Source organism: Salvelinus alpinus, chromosome 14 (assembly GCF_045679555.1).
Source record: "Salvelinus alpinus chromosome 14, SLU_Salpinus.1, whole genome shotgun sequence".
NCBI classification, from domain to species: Eukaryota; Metazoa; Chordata; class Actinopteri; order Salmoniformes; family Salmonidae; genus Salvelinus; species Salvelinus alpinus.
In genome coordinates this window covers 34,280,563-34,296,774 of record NC_092099.1, presented here as the reverse complement: position 1 = coordinate 34,296,774, position 16,212 = coordinate 34,280,563, and the positions used below count along the sequence as shown (strand labels likewise).

The 16,212-nt window shown below is 41.1% G+C and overlaps 1 protein-coding gene across 1 annotated transcript; it reads right to left on the bottom strand.

The window, feature by feature from the left end:
* LOC139538824 (charged multivesicular body protein 2b-like) lies at nucleotides 1-14,684 on the bottom strand. The gene is made up of 6 exons (XM_071341299.1): nucleotides 14,399-14,684; nucleotides 11,032-11,123; nucleotides 4,452-4,646; nucleotides 3,294-3,396; nucleotides 2,942-3,048; nucleotides 1-1,377 (listed from the first exon to the last, which is right to left on the bottom strand). Exons 1-6 carry the CDS (start codon nucleotides 14,430-14,432, stop codon nucleotides 1,264-1,266), a joined length of 645 nt encoding a protein of 214 aa, XP_071197400.1. The 5' UTR covers nucleotides 14,433-14,684; the 3' UTR covers nucleotides 1-1,263.
* Nucleotides 14,685-16,212: the final 1,528 nt, after the last annotated feature.

Sequence of the window (16,212 nt, the reverse complement as noted above, 5' to 3'; positions counted from 1 at the left end):
TTTTTTTGTACGATGCTATTTTATTCATTATAAAAGTCATCACGTCTAAACAGTACAACTGTACAGATACAGAGGATACATACAGTAGTTTACATACATGGTGGATAAAAAGTGTGACAACAACCTTCATTTATTCACCTTTCCTCACTGGAGAATTGCACCACAAAATGAAGTTGAAAAGAAACTGATGTAACGATAGTAAGCCAGTCAATGTTTTCCAGTAACAATCATTAAGACAATTATTTTAGTATACAGTGATATACTAGTCGACATTAGAAAACCAGAAGAGAACCATGAGAGGGAACATTCTAGAATGCATGAAATGTTTTTTAGTTGATAATGCACAATATGTCATTGTCTCCTAACCTGCTCTTACAGCCTGGTCGAGTGAAACAGAGCACGCGTCAGGAAGACAATGATCAGTGTCTTCTTCATAAACCCATTGTACACTCTAGAATGTGTGTGGTGTTAAAAAAACAGCTCTAACAACAGATACGATAACTGCACAGCAGCCGAGATAAAAGGAGAGATGAGGACAGACAGACTGCTGGTTCAATCCCACATCAGAAAGACAGGACACACAGAGATCAACTAAGACAATATCTTCAAATTAGAGTACAACTCAATAGTACAAAACAAGCAATTCAAAATTAACCATTCTTTGATATATCAAGTTAATGATTATTAGTTTGAATTAGCATTAATTATTCTTTCACACATTGTTTTAAACTGAATCTATTTACGTATCTGACATCCAGTTTGATCCTGCTAATTCCATAGATTCTCATGCAAAATGTTTATTAGTGAAAAAGTCAAGCCCTTACCCTACTCGTAGGGGTTAATGTCAGTAGTTCCTAGAGTTAATGTCAGTGGAACTAGACAGACACATTGTCAGTAGTTTGACACCAGCAGCGTCTATAGTACTGTACCTAAAGATGTGAGAGCACAGAGAACAGTCATTACCTCACTCTGACTTCATCATCCTCCCACAGGATTTGTACTCCCAGGACTAATGGAGAAGCCATGCACAAAATATAATGTGAACATAGAGGTCACTTGTCCAGAGTCAACACTCTGTATGTACATAAAGAAGCCAACCCCTTCAGCAGGCTGCCTGCTGCAGCAGAATGTAGTGTGGGTCACAATATTCTATTATTCCTTCATTTAGTCATTAAATATTCATAACCACCCACAATCTCCCAGTGTCAGACACATGGACCACCAGCCTGCTAGTACACAGGCCTAGACCATGGTGTGTGTGTGTTAGTCCACTCCCAGGGCTCGAAGTTGTCGCTCTATCTCGTCGTCAGAGATCTGCGTTTTCCGTTTAGGAGAAGCAGTAGGGAGACTCTTCCCTGCTGCTGGGGCTCTCACCATCTGAAACACACACACATTACAACTGGTTAACACTGGCACTGGGTTTACAACACACATCCCAACAGGTTAACACTGGCCTTACAACACACAGTAGCCCTTCTGTATAGAAAGTGGTGGTGTAGTAACACATGCTGTCCCCCAGGGGGAGTTGGTTCCCTGCCAGATGGACAGTTACTGTAACTGCCTCTCATTTATCACCACACACAGGACACCTACAGGCACAGTCTACAGCACGTGTCAAACTCATTCCACGGGGGGGCGAGTGTGTGCAGGTTTACGCTCCACCCTTGTACTGATGGATGAATTAAGGTAACTAATTAGTAAGGAACTCCCCTCACCTGTTTGTCTAGTTCTTAATTGAATGGAAAAAAACAAACAAAAACAGACACTCAGCCCTCAGTGGAATGAGTCCTGGTCTACAGGCTGTCATCTCATAAAGACAGGCAAACTACAGACAGACTACAGGCTGTCATCTCATAGACAGGCAAACTACAGGAAGATTACAGGCTGTCATCTCATAAAGACAGACAGGCTACAGGCACAGACTACAGGCTGTCATCTCATAAAGACAAGCAGGCTACAGGCAGACTACAGCAGTGGCATTGAAACTTTTTCAGCAGGGACCCTATTTTTTTTCCACCAGAATTTCCATTCACCTCCCCAAGAATTTCTCACTAGCAGTCCAAATCTAATGACAACCTTAATCTACAAATTTAGATTTTTATATCAACAAATAACCTTTAATTCATTGCATTCATCTATTATCAAAATTAATAGAAACCAATAAATACATTTACTCAATAAAATTGTTTTTCAAATCTTTCTCAAAACCGTTTGTATATTGTCCCACCCAGTTATCTGTACACGCAACCCCACTGCAGTACCCCCACCTACAAGTAATCTTCCATAAAGACAGGCAGCCTACAGGCACAGTCTACAGCAGTTTCCCAACTCCAGTATCCCCAACTGTACACAATGTTGTTGTAGCTCCGGACAAACACCTGATTCAACTTGTCAACTAATCATCAAGTCCTCAATGAGTTGAATCAGGTGACTGTTTCCGGGACTACAACAGAAATGTTGGGTAGGGCTATGACCATACCAGTATCGCAATATTTGTTCCACGACAAAAATGAAAACACAAAGCAGTAAGAACGCGTTGGTCCTTTAAAAACCTGCTGTATGTAAAATATTGTGTTCTATATCTTGGAATATAAATAAATGTGACTCTGGATGTTAACATGATGTTTCCAACATTAGGGCTGTTTTCTTAAAGAAGTTAAATCCACTTTGTGTTTTGTTTCCTTACCACGATACTAACGAGTATTGCAATACTGGCATCGTCCCAGCCCTACTGTTGGGTACTCGAGGACTGGAGTTGGTCTTCCTCCCATTAAGACAGGCAGGCTACGGGCTATCATGCTCTCCTGCTACTGTCTTTGTCTGCTACACCTCAAAGCATCCAGACGGGAGAGGGCTTTGAGATGATACAAGACTCTCTCTTACCTTTCCACTACTTGTGGGGAGAAGTGACTGGGGAACGGCATTGGGCAGTATGTCTTACCTTTCCAGAGATCTCGATGCCGATCTCATCCAGAACCTGGTTCACAATGTCCTGAGATTCTTCCTCGTCTCCTGATTCCACAAATATCTCATCTAACGTATCGTTGACTGGAGGGAGCAAGAGAGAAGGGTAGAGGGGGAAAGGGGGCAGATAGAGAGTGAGAGGCAGCGAGACAGAGGTCCTAGTCAGTTTACCGTTAAAAGTTGCGAGTTAACAGGTCATTGAACCACTAGGCAAACACACTGATCTGCATGATGTTTTTGGTTCGGACAGTTTTTTTTGTCCGTTACTAATGTGCATTTTTAAAAATGTTTAAATCCTAGGCAAGGGAGCCAATGACAGCAGATCTTACTCATGTCCTCGGTCATGCCCATCTTCATGTTCTCCTTCTGGAAGTCCTGCATGGTCTGAAGGGTCTTCTGAGGATCCATCTTCTTGTTCACCACCTGCATCGTCTGGACAAACACAGAGACAGACAAGACTTACAGCACCAAAACAGTTATATTACACAGACACAATACACAACTCCCAGAGCATGTACACGCATCATAAATACGCAGAGGGATTCTGCCTCTTCTTCCTGTGTGTTATCAGCCATGGCCTAGTTTCACGACGGAGCCTCAAACTGCCAAATGAGCTGCACACGCCACATGTAATTAGATGACGTTTTTAGAGCGTGTCCCTGTTGTTAGTGGGTCTCTCTGCAGCCCCATAGTCTAGATGAAGCTAGAAGTGGGCTGTTTGGTGAAACTTTACTGTTTTCCCTCCACACTGAAGCCTTGGTAACACAAGCATGGTAACACAAGCATGGTAACACAAGCATGGTAACACAAGCATGGTAACACACAAATGAGCAGCGCTCCCTAAACACATTCCTTTTTCTGTTACAGATAGGTCTAATTCTGTGAGACCAGCCAATCAGACATCCTGGTCATGACTAATTAACTACCACACAGAGAAAACACTCCGATCAGAAACAATGCACTGATTAGAAACAGATTAATACATTAATAAATACTTTCCGACTAACTAGTTCACATTCTTAGCTCTAAACATTATGGGCTTATAGTCCTATAACCGGGCTAATTAGATATGCTACTTTATACATTACCAGAAGACTAAATGATAATAAACTAAGATGTGTAAGGATGTCATCTGATCTGTGTCTCTGAGCTGTGAAAAGGTATAGGATGGACGAGAGTGAAATGAGAATCTCTACCCAATCAGACAAACATTACCATCCTGAGGGGATGACAGGATATATAGACAGACTAATTATCACACACTCAGAGATGAAGAGAGGAATCCTTTGAACTGTTTTAGAGAAGCTGTTTTAATGTTAACTGGGTTAGTCGGTCTGCTTTTGGGCCTCATTTACACAGACGTATGTGTGTGGAGCAACAATACAATAAAACAGATGACTTTTAGAGGCCCAACATCCAGAATGTGATGGTCTGCGTGCCTGTCAGAATGTGTGTGTGAATGCATGCATGTGTGTGGTGCTCTTTACCTTAGCCGTAGTGGACATGGCTCCAGCCATCTTCATCTGAGAATTCATGACCTTGGTCTGTGTGGACATGGAGGTGACCTTTGAACTGACGGCGTAGGTCCTGTTCTTCTGCTTCCTCAGCTGGACCAGCTGCTTGGCCAAGATCTTACACGCCTCGCGGTTCCCAGACTTAGCCATCTTCTTTATCTCCATCTCCTACAGGGGGAGGGAAGGAACAGGAGGAGGATCAGCAAGGGGGAGCTTCTGACTGGCTTTGCATCCGGCTGTAAACGGGCAACTTCACTACACTCACACGTTACAAAAATATATAAAACACATACAGTACCTGTCAATTTTGGACACACCTACTCATTCCTGGGTTTTTGTTTATTTGGACTATTTTCTACATTGTATAATAATAGTGAAGACATCAAAACTATGAAATAACATAAGGAATCATGTAGTAACCAAAAAAAGTGTTAAACAAATAAAAATATATTTTAGATTCTTCAAAGTAGCCACCCTTTGCCTTGACAGATTTGCACACTCTTGCATTCTCTCAACCAGCTTCATGAGTAGGTAGTCACCTGGAATGCATTTCAATAAACAGGTGTGCCTTGTTAAAAGTCCAGGCTATGTAAGGGCTATTTGACCTAGGAGAGTGATGGAGTGCTGCATCAGTTGACCTGGCTACCACAATCACTCGACCTCAACCCAATTGAGATGGTTTGGGATGAGTTGGACCGCAGAGTGAAGGAAAAGCAGCCAAGTGCTCAGCATATGTGGGAACACCTTCAAGACTGTTGGAAAAGCATTCGATGTGAACCTGGTTGAGAGACTGCCAATAGCGTGCAAAGCTGTCATCAAGGCAAAGGATGGCTACTTTGAAGAGTTTAAAATATATTTTGATTTGTTTAAACACTTTTTTGGTTACTACATGCGATCCTGAGTGGCCCAGCGGTCTAAGGCACTGCAGCTCAGTTCTAGACGAGTCACTCCAGAACCTGGTTCGATCCAAGGCTGTATCAAGAATCGGCCGTAAATCGGGAGTCCCATAGAGCAGCGCACAAAAGGCCCAGCAGCGTCCGGGTTAGGGGAGGGTTTGGCCGGAGTAGGCCATCATTTTAAATAAGAATGTGTTATTAACTGACTTACATAGTTATATTTAAAAAATGATTCCATGTGTTATTTCATAGCTTTGATGTCTTCACTATCATTCTACAATGTAGAAAATAGTCAAAATAAACAAAAACCCAGGAATGAGTAGGTGTGTCCTAACTGTTGGTACTGTACAGTCGTGGCCAAAAGTTTTGAGAATGACACAAATATTAATTTCCACAAAGTTTGCTGCTTCAGTGTCTTTAGATATTTTTGTCAGATGTTACTATGGAACACTGAAGTATAGTTACAAGCATTTCATAAGTGTCAAAGGCTTTTATTGACAATACCATGAAGTTTACGCAAAGAGTCAATATTTGCAGTGTTGACCCTTCTTTTTCAAGACCTCTGCAATCCACCCTGGCATGCTGTCAATTAACTTCTGGGCCACATCCTGACTGATGGCAGCCCATTCTTGCATAATCAATGCTAGGAGTTTGTCAGAATTTATGGGGTTTTGTTTGTCCACCCGCCTCTTGAGGATTGACCACAAGTTCTCAATGGGATTAAGGTCTGGGGAGTTTCCTGGCCATGGACCCAAAAAATGTATGTTTTGTTCCCCGAGCCACTTAGTTATCACTTTTGGCAAGTTGCTCGTATCATGCTGGAAAAGGCATTGTTCGTCACCAAACTGTTCCTGGGTAGTTGGGAGAAGTTGCTCTCGGAGGATGTGTTGGTACCATTCTTTATTCATGGCTGTGTTCTTAGGCAAAATTGTGAGTGAGCCCACTCCCTTGGCTGAGAAGCAACCCCACAAATGAATGGTCTCAGGATGCTTTACTGTTGGCATGACACAGGACTGATGGTAGCGCTCACCTTGTCTTCTCCAGACAAGCTTTTTTCTGGATGCCCCAAACAATCCTCAGCAGTCCAATCCCTGTACCTTTTGCAGAATATCAGTCTGTTCCTGATGTTTTTCCTGGAGAGAAGTGGCTTCTTTGCTGCCATTCTTGACACCAGGCCATCCTCCAAACGTCTTCACCTCACTGTGCGTGCAAATGCACTCACACCTGCCTGCTGCCATTCCTGAGCAAGCTCTGTACTGGTGGTGCCCTGATCCCGCAGCTGAATCAACTTTAGGAGACGGTCCTGGCGCTTGCTGGATTTTCTTGGGCGCCCTGAAGCCTTCTTCACAACAATTGAACCGCTCTCCTTGAAGTTCTTGATGATCTGATAAATGGTTGATTTAGGTGCAATCTTACTGGCAGCAATATCCATGCCTGTGAAGCCCTTTTTGTGCAAAGCAATGATGACGGCACGTGTTTCCTTGCAAGTAACCATGGATGGAAGAGGAAGAACAATGATTCCAAGCACCACCCTCCTTCTGAAGCTTCCAGTCTGTTATTCGAACTCAATCAGCATGACAGAGTGATCTCCAGCCTTGTCCTCGTCAACACTCACACCTGTGGTAACGAGAGAATCACTGACATGATGTCAGCTGGTCCTTTTGTGGGAGGGCTGAAATGCAGTGAAAATGTTTTTTTGGGGATTCAGTTCATTTGAATGGCAAAGAGGGACTTTGCAATTAATTGCAATTCATCTGATCACTCTTCATAACATTCTGGAGTATATGCAAATTGCCATCATACAAACTGAGGCAGCAGACTTTGTGAAAATTAATATTTGTGTCATTGGCAACTTTTGGCCACGACTGTATCAAATCAAACACCTGAGAGCTAGCAGCCCCTCTTAGCGTTGGTAAAACAGCCTATTGCCCTGAGGGAACACACACTGCAAGGCTGTAAAGCCATGGCCCCTGGGAAACAATACAGCTGCAGCCCTGTGTGTCTCTGTTTATTCTGAAGAGCCAGTCCTCAAAAAAAGTATTTATTAATTATGATTATTGCTGTTTTTTTACAGGAATAATAGTCCCATCCCTCTGTCAGAGTGTAGTGCGGGTTAAACTATCATTAGACCGATCAGTGCTATGTAGATTGGAGAAGAGCTGAGTGAAGGAGATGATTATTCAGCAGACCCAGTCTCCTCCTCAGGTAGCGCACTCTGCTGAACAGCTGAGTAGGCATATTTCCATTACAGGACCATTACATTACCCCTCAGACACACAAACAGGTGCAGTCTCTGCCTGCAAAACATATTAATGATCAGAATAGACAGAACATCTTAATAATGAGGCTGCTATCTGCCATAAAGCAAAATGACATTTAAATATGTAACAGTGATCTAGGATGGGATGACGAGTGGTGCTGATGTGAGCTTATTACTGATATTATATTAGGAAATACCATGGTTGAACATGACCAATGGTACAACTACCTGGAACAAAAAACAAACAAAAAAAATCAGCGCCTCTGGTGGATTTGGTCTCGGAGTGAATGCACGAAAGAAAAAGCCTGCAAAGCATTTTACCCCCCCCCAAAACAAATCTAAAAATAAAAAAATATTCCTATTCAAATCAGGTACAAAATATTCAATAGTGTAATTTTACCAATTGCACTATATGGAAGCAAGGTTTGGTGTCCAATCTGTAATTACGATTAGAAGCATTGTGCAAAAAAACTCACATACAGAATTCTGATTGCCAAAGCCTGAGGGACATCCCATGACCATTAATTCCTTGAAGTATTTACATTGTATATAACTTACAAGTAATAGTGTAAACATCATCCATGTATATTTTGTTGTTTATTTAATAGCCATTCTTTTTTAATAATATTATTTTTATTTAATTAAATGTATCAACCAAAGATTACACTATACAACTGCAGTAGTGTTGTACCTGTAGACATGATCATATGTGACCCGTTTCAAGAAACTAGGCATATGTCACACGTCACGACTTCATAGGAGTGTCATTTGAACGGGTTTAAAAAAAAAATCAAAATGTGTTTTTTGGCAGAAATGACTTCTGGATCATGTGAACGTTCATGTACCTTAATAAAAAAACTTGTATTCCATCTGTAAACACATAAATATGTTAAATTACAAGCCTAGTTGGTTTAGCCATGGAAAAAAATACAGGAAACTTCCCGCTAGCCATGATTGGCTGAGATAATGGGTGGGCTGGACATGCCGGGAGATGAGTTCGGATTGGTCTGCCATGTAAAATGCTTGTGTCTATAACATGAGCTGCTCAGTATGTGTAGATAATCCTTTCTACTGTGGCGTATTTTGACAAAGTGTTGCATTGCTGCCCTGAGGTTAATAGCGCTATCGACAAAAATCAGTGGGAAAAAGTAGTGATGGAGTACTTTCTGGAGGACGATCGTGCGAAGCTGACTCTCTCAGACTCTGAAAATGAATCAGACGATGAGGAAATCCCTGATTTAGGTAAAAACATTTTATTTGAACCAGACATTGTAGTCTTCCCCCATCACTGTCATCAGAAGAAACGGCGCTCAACAGTATCGTCTCGAAAGAAGTTGAGCGAGTTTTGAAATCAGTGGAATGCCCGGTGGAAGCAGAGATATGATTACCAAATGCAGAGTCCAGAGAGTCCAAAAGAACACAGGAGGATGTTGTATAAAACACCTGTGTCCAGATTACATCTTCAAACTAAGGGCAACCATGGCATCTGTGACAGAGGGAGAAGTGTTCATCCATGTATACGGGTAAGAGACTAGCTACATGTTCAGATATTATACATTTCTAATTTTGTCAGAAAGCTGTTTTCATTGCAAGTTAAAGCGTACTGTTAGCTAGCTAACGTTAGCTGGCTGGCTCGCTCGCTAACATTACGTGTATCATCTGTGTTTCTAAACACAAGCCTACATTATCCAAGTAACCATTTCACTGTACCGTTTACACCTTATGTATCTTGTGCATGTGATAAATAAAGCTTACATTTAATTTGATATAGTATGACAGACACGGTAATGTGAAGAACAACATGACCTGCACCAAAATCAGATTAGGATACAACCCAAGGACTAGATAAAGTGTATTTCGACTAATACTTTCTGCTACTACTTTCACCACTTTTAATCTTGAAATCTTTGTTTACTACACTACTATCGTATTCACTCTGTTCAGCACATGGCCTCACATGTGAATCCTTAAAGAGATGGGTGGGGCTAAGGCTTAAGAGGGTGTGAACGATGCTGAATAGTGTAGACAAAGAAGGGCTCTCAAGTAGGTGTACAAACATTTTTATGGGACATTTTCTCAAAAGTGAGGTTAGAGGATTGTCAACATTCAAAGCAGAATTACTTTCCCATTGTTCCTCAACTGCAGGTTATGATATTCCATTTTCTAGCTCCGAGTCTCTACTTTTATCCAATGTAAAAAACACAATTTCTGCTACATTGGACAGAATCCAGGTGGTGGGTCACATACTGTATGTACTTTTATTAATACTGAAATGAACTGTGTTTCATTATCCTCATTGCACTATATTTACTGAAATGCTGTACCACTACAATGCTTTGGCAATATGAACAAATTGTATTTCATGCCAATAAAGCAAACTGAATTTCAGAGAGGGGAGAGAGGGGAGAGAGAGAGGGGAGAGAGAGAGAGAGGATTCAGTAAAACTGATAGATGAATGATGCTATCACATAACAATGTACATAGAGACAGACTGATCTAATGTTCACTGGACCAGGGCAATAATTCAGCTAGACAGAGGAGACAAAACATGCTCTTTTTCATCTGAATAATGAACCAAGTTGTTCTATGGAATAAAGTGGCTATAAATTCAAATCATGGGCTATCCCTGGATCCATGCCAGTACACACACTTTGCTGAATAATATAGATATCTTGAAGAAAAACAAATGTTCTTCTCCAAAAGGGTGTTGTGTTTTTGGGACACATGCTGAAAGCCCAAGTAGCCTCTGTGTCAAGAGTCTAATACTAATGAGTCTCCCAGCATAGCAATTACAGCAGCCCTAGCAGAGGAAGTGCAAACAGACACTGGGACGGCTGTGTGTCACAAATACATTTATGCTAAATTGTAATATAGGACACTTCCTCTTCCTAGAGAATAGCTTTTTTTCAGACCAACAAAGATAAAAAACTAGATTAATTAGGAGAAATATTAATGAGTAATAAAAAGCTTGTCCCTGGGAAGGTAATTATGGCCTGTGTGATGTTTACTTAAAACAGAGAGACCACTCTTCCATACATCCTTATGGTATAGTGGGAAAAGGAGGGGAAACGTTATATTCTTTTGTTCACACAGCCCTATGGTGACTCATTGTGTGTGTACACACACACACGTGTTCTATCTCCTCTTTCCCCTGAAGCTATTCTACCTGTCCAAACCTGTCTATTCCATCCCACTGGTTAGCTAAGCAGCTTGTAGGCCTAACAGACAGATCAGGAAAGGGATTGAGTGAAGGTAGGGGGTAGTAGGATGGAGCAGGATTCGCCTTGAGTCATTTACACACATTTGATGCAATCAGCCGCAATCAGCAGAAAAGGTACTGAGAAACTAAAACCTGCTGCCGTCCTACAGCACTTCACAGGGGGAGAGGGGGTCTCACCATTTGTTTCTCTTGTTTCTCCAGAGCAGCTCTGTCTCTAGTGATCTGTCTCTGAGTACCACGAAGCTCCTTAGTCTGTTCTTTTATAATGTCTGAGAGAGAGAGAGAGAGAGAGAGCAATTAGGAAAACATTTACCCTACGAACATACACAGTTATTGAATCAAACAGTTTTTTTGTTTTGCTTTATGACATAGATACAGCTCATTCATACAGTTATACTGGACATTGGGCTTTCTGTAAAGCTATAGAAGCAGAGTACCATTCTGTTCACACGGGTAGATAGACAGGGACAAAGCTCTGGACATTCCTCCTTCACAGGGCTGAGCCTGGACTCGAAACCATTCCTGCCTCACACACTACCCATTACCCTGACACGACGCGTGTAACACAGTCCGACACACGCAATGCTCCAAATACCAGACTCAACTGTACACAAGAAAACTGGGTTCTTTATCAAATGTATAGGGGGACCAACACTAAAGAGAGCTCAGGATTGAACTCTTATTGAGATAATTCATACTTCAGATCGACCAGACTAAAATAATTCCTTAATACCATATTACTTAGACTTTCAGAAATATTGGCAGGGTAAACTATGTGATGAGTCTTGTTTCAAGGTTTTCCAATAAAAATAAACCAGGCTCCTGACTTTATATGTACAACAGCAATAATGTAGCAAAAATAATAATCATTTGAATCAATGTTTTAAGGCAGGATAAAACCCTTGAAGTGTAGCATCAATGGGAACAATATAGGCACAAGCGTGAGGTGAACTGAATAAGTGAAGGCATTCACGGAGAGATGGTCACACAGCAGCAGTTCCTAATATAAGGCTGTGGAGTATGAGTTTGGAGAGCAGTCCCAGAGAGAGACCAGGCATGTCTGTAGGCAAGGGTACACTGTTCCAGCCATTTCCTCCAAACCGCCTCACACATTCTCTCTCTTACACACACCCTGCTGTGAATGTGTCCCGGCCGTCCCAGCTCCCGTATTTGGGTAGAGGACACGATCCCCTACACTGCTATTAGCTCTAAGGTTACCGCAGACACATATAGTGAGCCAGGGCACTCCACCAGCTGATGCACTAAACCATTGCACTGGACTCCATCACTAGAGCGAGAGGATTCCCAGAGATTCTCTCTACAGTGGAATAGGTACCAGAAGCGCTACCAACAACCTCTAAATTGAGCCTGTTTCAATGCTGGATCAAAACGCTAAATATTCAACAGAAAACTCTTTCTTTCGTCAAAATAAGGTTTTTCCACAAAACTATAAAAAGGTATAAAACAATTAAAAACAATAACAGGAAATTATTTGTTTAATGTTCAGGTAATTCCTGCAGTGGAAGTCCAAAACTGAAGCATACAGCAGTGAAAGTTGTGTTGTTGTAAAGCTTTTAGAAGAAAAAGCATGAAAAAAAATATATATATACTGTATATATTTCTCCCCCCAAAAAAATACTGCAGTAAAGTTTTCACAGATAAATGTTGCAGAATAACAGGCTCTCAAACTCTTTAAAAATGACCATAATGTAAAAATATAAATTTTTCAAAATGAACTGAAATAGTGACAATCCTTGCTATAGGTACCTATGGTGCCCTTATCACCCCAACAACTCCAGAGAAAGAGAGAGCTGGACCACTTGCGAGAGTGAAGCGTAGTATCTACGTGCAGGGTGACGTCTCGACAACGTCTACAAGAGGGTGGGGTATTGTCTACAAAACTCCACCAGCTATTCTCTGCCCGCCATCGCACCCACACGCCCTACCATGGGATACCACCGCGTCTCGACACCGGGCAACCTTGGCACCCCACACCCAGAGAGAGAAAGAATGAGAGAAGGGGCAGAGACGCTGAGATATCCTATCAACTATCTGGCCTTGAGTAAACGTACAGTACAATCACAGTAAGTGACTATTGATTCTCCATCAATGAGACCATGGTCATGAAATAACTTGTTAATATTGAATTAGGTAGAAACTTGAAATTGATTATATAAAAACGTACAATATGTTTTTGTTTAATAAAGTTATTAGTGATTCAGATGTAATGTATTGATTATGTATTCTGAATAGTCTGAATTTTTCTGTTGCTTTCTGACCCTGTAAGACCAAGACATTTTGACTGATGAGGCCCAACATTTCAATGGCTCAAGGAAATACACAATAAGATGGAGACATTTCTTTCTCTTCTTAACTTTTCTTTATCGAGGTTAGGCACATTGAGATAAAGTTTATTTTCAAGAGACACCTGAAAATCAATCTTTGAGGTTCTTCTTTTAACATATTGCTACATTTTCAAAGTATCAGCAGCAGCAAAAAGCTGCATGGCACGTACTGTGTTATCGTTACAGGCAGTTTGAACTCTCTCTCTCTCACACACACTTCACTGTTGACTTTTTGTTTCCCCTTGCGTCTTCACTGTTGACTTTTTGTTTCCCCTTGCGTCATGTTTGACTACTATGAGACAGGAAAACTGAGAAGTGTTTCACAGTCAAACATAGCCTAATGGAAATCTTGACATGATCATTACTAGGGTTGGGAATTGCCAGGGACCGCACCATATGATATTATCACGATACTTTGGTGCCTAAATTATTAAGATTGAGAACAATTGGAGTGTTTGTGCAGGTACAGCCAACTACCGCAAAATAATATTGCGATATTGTCAAAACGATACATCAAAAATAATTTCCCGATGTGTAACTGTATTGATTTTTAGAGAGTAGCGGGAATGGATCGCGCAGACAGTGTGATAAACCTTACTTATATCCATCTGTCTTTAACTGAACAGAGTGAAGTAACACAGTCATTCTACACAGGGTCTCTCTGGATCACATGATTCTCTCACATGTTTCTCTCGTGTGAACAAAGCTTTCTTACAGGTTAGAGGCTGTTAATCATGGAATTAATCTGTTGCAGCCAGCAGGTAAATTACAAAGTAACTATTAAACATACTAGGCAGCATCATCAAATCAATGTAACAATGTACTAATTTCGCCTAATACAACTACACTGTTCAAACGATGGTCAAATTGTGATGGTCATTTTTGTTGTTGTTGCGTTTAGCAATTTAACAAGGAACTTTCACTGATAACGTTACACATTCAAGTGGAATAGTAACGTTATATTGTCTAGTTTCAGACTGTGACACAATCTAACTTGAGGGGATTCCACGTTGACCAATGTCATTTTTGATTTTGTAACAAACATGCATCTTCACTTGTTAAACTGGTGTCAGGTGAACTTGTAAAACAGTTCAACTGGCTCGTTCAGTAGGCAAGTCTATGTTCGTTAGTGGCGGACTGGCTCTCACCAATTCAAACAACTTTGTTACAAGCCTACTAGCAGTGGAAAACAAACTTACCGTCGACTGTCTTCTTCTTGAATAGAGAAGCCATGGCGCACAAATTAAAACTAAAACCAAATACTAGGCCTAATTACAATGTATGTGCTTCCAGGCCGTGGGCAGCTAAACTGTAGCTCTATCAACAAGCTGAGATTTCCTGGTCGAACTGTTCCAGCCTTTCACATGACATCCCAGACTCACCGCCGACTCTCTGACGTCACCACGGGACTCTCCCAGTTCCTCTTGTCTCCCCTAGAGTGCGGTACTGTTCCGACGCAAACTGAGCTCTTTTACGGTTCGTATCAACCCGCACAGTGAACTGGGGTAGATTTTTATTTTTTTAATTATCAGTGATTATTTTATCAACTCTGCTCAGAAATTACAGAGTGAGTAGAAAACGAGGACGGTAACTTTGGGAAAAACGCCCTCTACGGAAAAGTTTGGTAAGATTTAGATATGTGCATACTGGCTATCCTTAGACAAACACACTTTGAAGGGAAATAATATTTATTTTGTTCTTTAATAAAAATAGAAACCCAAACATACTCACTTTAAATTGTACTACTTTATTAAAAACGGATAAAAAAAAATCTCTCTAACCAAGGGGATTATTTATCTTTAGGCTCCCCTACTGGTATATATATAAACACGTTTATAGATCTAACTTTATAATATTATATATACATCACTTTTTTCTAAATGACAAAATATTAGATCAATGTAAGTCAAAATCGTTTTATTGAAGTGACTTAAAAAGTTGAGATGAGACAGATGACATTTTTAGTTGAGCAAGACAAGTGGCATCTAAGGTAACTGTTGGTGACATTTGTGAAAATGACAGGATGGGGGTGTTTAACCTCAAGCCACCAGACCAGTCACTAGAAAGCAATAGTAGGTCAAGCACAGGCCATTTACATTAGCATTTAGGATTTTTATTTTTGCATATTGGATTATGCCCCCATTAAAAATTGGTTGGAGGTATTTTCTATGCACATGAAAATATAGCAAATGCTCGGGATTGGAATGTCTGTGTGTGTGTGTCCCTCTGTGTGCGCTCGTCTGTGTGTGTGTGTTTTTTTTAAGAAGCTATGAAAATGTAAAGTACCACGTCCATAAAAACAACCACATAGGCTAGATAGACATAAAATAACTCCCTACGGCTTTACACCGCCATCAATTATTTTGTTCTCATTTCATCCTCATCTCACTGGTAATGTTACCGCTGAGGTCAGGGACCTGCTATATTAAAGAATAAATTCATTGGATGGTTTCTCTTCATATTAATGCTGCTGTGAGAAACATTGCAGTCTGCTCACTTGAACCGTAACCAACTCAATTCAATGAAAATTCTGAGTTCCCTCCATTTGGTCAAATGGAAAAGGAGGGAGTAGAGAAGAGGAGAATAGGAGAGGAAGAGAGGGGGAGTTATGGCTCAAAATGAGAGGATGGGACCAAGTACAGAAGGAGGAGAGGAGAAGATAACAGATGAGAGGAGACAGAGGATAGTGGGGTGACTTTGAGAAGACAGAGGAGAGGAGGATTAGTAGCTCTCAGCTCATACCCCTCTCCATCCCAGCGGAGGAGTGCAGCGTCCTGGGGCGTTGTTCTAGTTGAGGTTATTAGGGAGATGTTAGGTCTAATCAGTAGTAGACTACAGGGAACAGCGCTAAACGTTCTCATCACTACTACTACCACATGTCCTGAGGTGATCCATCCAGCCAGCACACAGGCCCTCTACAGCCCCCTTCATAATGACACTAGCCACAGATGGCTGTATTTGCTGTGGAGGTTGTTTTCAAAGTATATTACATATCTACATCTCATATTGGAGG